At 32.8% G+C, this 5,486-nt stretch overlaps 2 protein-coding genes across 2 annotated transcripts in view; one reads left to right on the forward strand and one right to left on the reverse strand.

Annotated features, from left to right (window-relative positions):
* The first annotated feature begins 522 nt into the window (after positions 1-522).
* Positions 523-1,930, forward strand: LOC106107553 (cytochrome b-c1 complex subunit 6, mitochondrial-like). Its single transcript, XM_013288433.1, has 3 exons — positions 523-631; positions 735-820; positions 1,617-1,930. The coding sequence occupies exons 2-3, from the start codon at positions 740-742 to the stop codon at positions 1,788-1,790; spliced, it is 255 nt and encodes an 84-aa protein (XP_013143887.1). The 5' UTR covers positions 523-631; positions 735-739; the 3' UTR covers positions 1,791-1,930.
* Positions 1,931-1,972: 42 nt separating this feature from the next.
* Positions 1,973-5,486, reverse strand: part of LOC106105966 (serine/threonine-protein phosphatase 6 regulatory ankyrin repeat subunit A) — a 48,318-nt gene continuing 44,804 nt past the window's right edge. Inside the window, exons 17-21 of the mRNA XM_013286484.1 lie at positions 5,455-5,485; positions 4,550-4,662; positions 4,352-4,474; positions 3,953-4,077; positions 1,973-3,533 (exon numbers count right to left, since the gene is read on the reverse strand). Of these exons, the coding sequence (XP_013141938.1) occupies positions 3,404-3,533; positions 3,953-4,077; positions 4,352-4,474; positions 4,550-4,662; positions 5,455-5,485 (522 nt within the window). The 3' untranslated portion in view covers positions 1,973-3,403. The remainder of the gene's footprint in view (positions 3,534-3,952; positions 4,078-4,351; positions 4,475-4,549; positions 4,663-5,454; position 5,486) is intronic.

Raw genomic sequence — 5,486 nt, forward strand, 5'->3', positions numbered from 1 at the left:
CTTTTATTTGACTCCACAAAAGTGTTTGCTATAAAGTACCGTTTTTTATGAAGTTCATTTACTTTACAATAATTTTGGTACTTCATGAACTTTGACGTTCTTCAAAGATTGGTAGAACTGCCTACTGTCATTCTTAAAGGCAGCCAGCAGATAATATATATTCCATCCAATCTATTAATTTGTGCGTATTTTGATTTTTTTTTGTATTTAATGAAATAATTGATTGTTATTAAGTATGTACCTTATGTTACATTTAGTTAAAAACGCTAAATAATCCATACTTTAGTTTTTTCAAAAATATTTGTGTTTGTGGTGTTGCAAGAAATATGTAAGTTCCCGATTTTTACGGAAAGTACTTTCACGTTGTTATACAAATGTACTTTTGACTGTATTCACTTTCTGAGACAATTGTTTTGAGTTACCGATACAAACCTACCTAAATTATCCGAGTACAATACTAACATTCCATTTAATAAAATTATGAAACAAAGAATTTCATAAACCAAGGAACTTATTAAATACTTAGTACGCCAACATTACATTTCGAAATTATCTATGTGTTTTTCTAGCCATAGATTTTATTATATTGAAAAATTGGCGATTTGAAGGATTGGTTGCATCATCGCTTAAGGTTAATTTTATTAATTTTTATCACAGTAAATAAGATACAAACCCTAAAAAGTGCTATAACGAATCTCTGATTAAATATAATTGTTGTGATACTAAAATTTCAGGAAAAATGACTGAAAAATTGGTACCCGTGGTTAAAGCAGAGGAAGAAGAAGAGGAAGAATTAGTGGACCCGCAGCAGCAACTGAGGGTATTCTTTATGTTACATTAATCAATCTATGAATTATATGTAAAAACAAATTTGTGACAAAATGAGGTATTTATTTGAAGGCAGCAGTACTAACCTTATATACTAAGTAAAATTTTGCTCCAAAACTTTTAATGCGTTACAGTACGAGTAACGAGTAACAGTTAGTATTAAGTATCTGTTCCTCGAGGTTTTCTTTACTTAGAATTAAAAAAAAATATTTATAATAGCATATTATACGATGATAAGGGTTCTTAAGGGGGAGTTTTGGAGTACACCTAACGTTTTTTGTTACATCAATACATACAAATCTTTCATCTTCAAATTGGTTTTTTGTTTTTTTTTTCGTAGTCGAGTTTATGTCTGGCAAAGCATTTCCAGTTAGGATATCTGGGCATAGACAATCTTACCTTGTCCCCGCATCTTTACCTCCAGTTACTTTAAAATTAATGATAAATATAAAAGATCAATTAAATACTAAATAGAATATGTTATGACAAAAATCCATTTATTTCTGTAATATTTATTACGACAAATAATGGTGCAATGCAGCATTTTGTGTGTTAAATGTACTTTGAATGGATTTCTGCTTTTTGATTTATTATTTTAATATAATTATATTTTTGTCCTGTAGGATCCCAGCAAGACATGTTTATGAAATTTTGAGGTTTTTCTTTTAATATTTTGTAGTTATTTGTATATAGACTGTTGTAATTGAATGTATTTAGATTGTAATTTGTGTTCATTTTTTAATGCAATAAAATAGAATTACATAATTAAAATGTATTGTATCTTACAGGATGTTTGCTCCCAAAAACCAGATGCACAAAACCTATGGGCAAAGTTCCAAGAGTGTAATGACCGAGTGAACTCCCGATCAAAGACAACGGAAACTTGTGAAGAGGAGCTGATCGACTACATCCATGTTCTCGATAAATGTGTCAACAAAGACCTCTTTAAAAGGCTAAAGTAATTTTAAAGTACAAAAGTGTTGCCCACAAACATATTTATTGTTTAACACCTTCTTGTTGCCAGTAGTTTCCTGGTTTTTTTTATGATTGTTAGATCAATTTAAATGTAGCAATTTTCTGTAAATAAATTAATTTAATCTGAGTTATGATTTTTTTTTATTTAATAGACTAAGGCATGACAATAGACAAGTACACAAGTATCTTTTATTGCAGCAAATACAAAATTTCGTTAAAAATAATACAAAACAGTCGGAATGTTGAATCACATTTTTTAAGACCACAAGTTAAAATTCCATCAATTGAAATACATTTCTAATTTTAATAAAATGCAAAGAATAAACAGAAATTACATTGTTTTATAATAATATACTTCATACATTTTTTTAACTTAACCATTACTAAAATTGGGTAATCTTTAATCCTAGCAACACTGGGGTAATGGGAAGAAAAAAATCAACATTATGACTAATAAATACTTTTAAAATTCTAAAAGCCTTGCTTCAAACAATAATAATTTCTCCATAGAACATTGTAAACACTTAAACCTACTTTTAGTAAAACAAAAAGCACATTGTTTACTTTGGCATTTTAAACAATATCCATAAATATAGGTTTTCAAGAACTTAGCGGGCATAACCCAATTAATCGATAAGACCACCTTTAAACTTTAAATTCAATTAGAATTTTTATGTCTAAAAATTTTAAAGTACAAGATTCTTTTCAGAATTTTGCCATTTGTGATAAGCAATATTAAACAAGACTATAATAAAACATCACTTATAAGAAGTCAGAGATACATTACATTATGACAGAAAAGTCAATTATTACAATCTAAAATATTTTAAACAATATAAAAAAGCCTTTTGTTGTCACACACACCAATTATTGTGGAATAGTTCGTATTTACGATTAAATAAGGCAAGACAGCATACATTCCTCCTAATAAAAAAGCATTAAAAACAAAGAACAAAGTCACTTTGAGCAAGACAATCGTTAAAAGAAGCCGCTGCCTCCTGAAGCACAGATATTACTAGCTCAGGAGACAACGTCCCACTAACTGTACAAAACTATTTTGGATCAATAAAGAGCCTTTTTTTATTTTTTTTTTACTTTTATTCGAAGATGCTTACATTTCAAACCAGTGCTAAAAAAGCATATTCACATTAGTCTATATTATTACTTTCCCAAAATAAAATTTCACAGAAAGTATAAAATTCAATGACCATCTTACTTTACAATCATAAATAGATAATTCTTCCTTTGAAACAGTTTTCCTTCACGAATATTTTTTTCATCGATGTGTGTCACAACTAAATGATCCTGGTACAAAATCGCATAACACTAACCGTAGAATTCAACTGCAGATATACTTATATTGCTTTCTCTATCTTATCTGAGGGAGTGAAACAGATAGCAATATACAATAGTGCAGTGTTCTACAGTTATGCCTGGTTCACACTTGGCCAATACAGTTGGACAGTAGCGCTGGAGTACTGAAATGGACTGGCATATTGTAAACACTAATTGACGCCAGTGAATCTATACAATCGATGCCAAGCCTGCGCGACTGTCTAACTGTACTGGCCTAGTGTGTACCGCGCAAGATATGGCTGCACTAACTGGCTCCCACTTGCAGCACATTGAAACATATTTCACAGACTCGCTGACTCTTGTTCAAACCGAATTTCAATATGGGCACGTCTTGGTTGGAACATTTATTGCACAGCATACGACCGCAATGTCGACTGGAAGAAGTATTTAAATATCAAAGATAATTAAAACACATTATAACAATTGTGAAATTACAGTGCAAGGGATGCATTACTTTTTTTAGGGTTGCTATTTCATTATCTATATGGAGGAATTCCAACAAAACATAGAATTTTTGGACTTTTAAATTTTTTTTTTCTTTAGCGTACTAGTAAACATTATTTTTTTAGTATCTATAGAGTAGAAAACGACCCGGCGTCCACTATAATTCGCAAAAGTAACAAGGCGTCTGCCCATAGACAAGGCAAATTTTAATTTAACTTTTAAAATCCATAGGGGACCCGAAGCATACTTCCCTTACTTGTGTGTCCCTTCCCATTCTTTCCATGTTCGAATATGAAATACGGTGAAAGAATGAAATTAAGCGCCCAGTATGCGATTTTTTTGTTCTTACCAATGATGTTTTCTCATAGTGAGAGTGAACTTAGTTCCGCATTCCTGACAGAGGTCGCTCTCGGCCCAGGGCGCCTCCGACGGCAGCGCGTCTAACAACCTATGTAACAATTGCTTCGTTGCTACCTGTATTACAATAAAAAAATTATATAAAAAATACATTTTTGAAAAAAAACTTGCTATTATAATATTTAGAACAAAACGCATATTCTCCATGTACTATATTACTACTAGCTGTCGCCTGCGACGTCGTCTGATTGTAATTAAAAAAAAAGTAAACAGTCTATCTATTCTAGTAGACTATTCTCTACAGTTTAGGCTACAAATTTTTACAAACATCCATCCATCTAAACTTTTGCATTTATAATATTAGTAAAAAAGTCAAATTTGAGATAAATACCTGATAATTGAAAATAGAGAGTCCATCTTTGTTCTCTTGTGCGAGACAAGCCCCGGCTCGTACTAACACTCTGCACATCGCCGCTTGACCGTTCATATACGCGAGCAATAAGGGCGTATTACCCTGTTAAATAAAATACGTCATTATACTAAAAAAGTTAGATTATAAGTGTGTGTTTAATTTAGTAGTGTAATTTACCTGCAAATCAGTTTTGTTGATAGGATAGTCGGGCATAAATTCTAGGAATATCTCGCAAATTGTCGCCGCGTTGTCCTTCTTGCACCAACACAGCTCGTGCAGTGGATTACGACCTGTCAATATATTTTAATTAAATAAATTACGAATTAAGATAGTAAAAATAAACTGTTATAATAATAACTGCTTGCTTGCTTATTTGCCACATTATATTAAAACTGTGCAAATATGCATGTAGCGTAAAACATAATTTCGCGGAAAGTAATAGTTTTGGCGTTATAACGAGATCATTGCCGCTTTTATTGTCTATGGGTCAAGCAAGGCGCCATTTAAAGTCGCCTCAATAGCGAAACAACCGCACTATACAGTTGCAATTCTGAATGCGTAGCCTACGTTTAACGAACGCACAGAGAAAAGACATTTTCTCTACCTATGCTAATATACCTCTGTTAATCCACTTCCCATCCTTGTAAGAAAAGAATAGGAAAGGGATTAAAATTAGGCCTCCGACACACACCATAGTGTGTAGAAATCCATTTAGGGCTTGTCGTGTGTTTCTTTGTGACTGAATGGCCACTGTTTGCCTTGAAGAGGCATTTACAGCTTCACCGGATTTGAGGTGGCCGAGCGCAGATGGCGCTTAGCCTGAACCTCGTTTTTGAGTAACTAAGCTAGAGGGCTCCCTCAGTAGCCTCCGCTCGGTCTGTTACTTCGTTATTATTAGCGGATTGGATAGAAAGATATTTCCTCTACCTATGCTGTTTTACCTCCGTTAATGCTTGTCCCCTTCCCATCCTTGTAAGAGAACAGGAAGGGGATTAATTAGGCCTTCGTTACACTATAGTGTGTAGATATTCATTTATTGCTTGTGTTGTTATACAGCACAAACATCCAACAGATGGCGCCACCTTTAAGATTGGTAGCCGCAGCATCGATGTCC

Source organism: Papilio polytes, unplaced genomic scaffold (assembly GCF_000836215.1).
Source record: "Papilio polytes unplaced genomic scaffold, Ppol_1.0 DF824269.1, whole genome shotgun sequence".
NCBI lineage: Eukaryota > Metazoa > Arthropoda > Insecta > Lepidoptera > Papilionidae > Papilio > Papilio polytes.

Excerpts from the sequence above, each read along its gene's own strand:
- LOC106107553 (XM_013288433.1), top strand. The coding sequence starts at position 740 with ATGACTGAAAAATTGGTACCCGTGGTTAAAGCAGAGGAAGAAGAAGAG. Across the intron at positions 821-1,616 it reads ACCCGCAGCAGCAACTGAGG|GATGTTTGCTCCCAAAAACC; the intron begins GTATTCTTTATG and ends TGTATCTTACAG.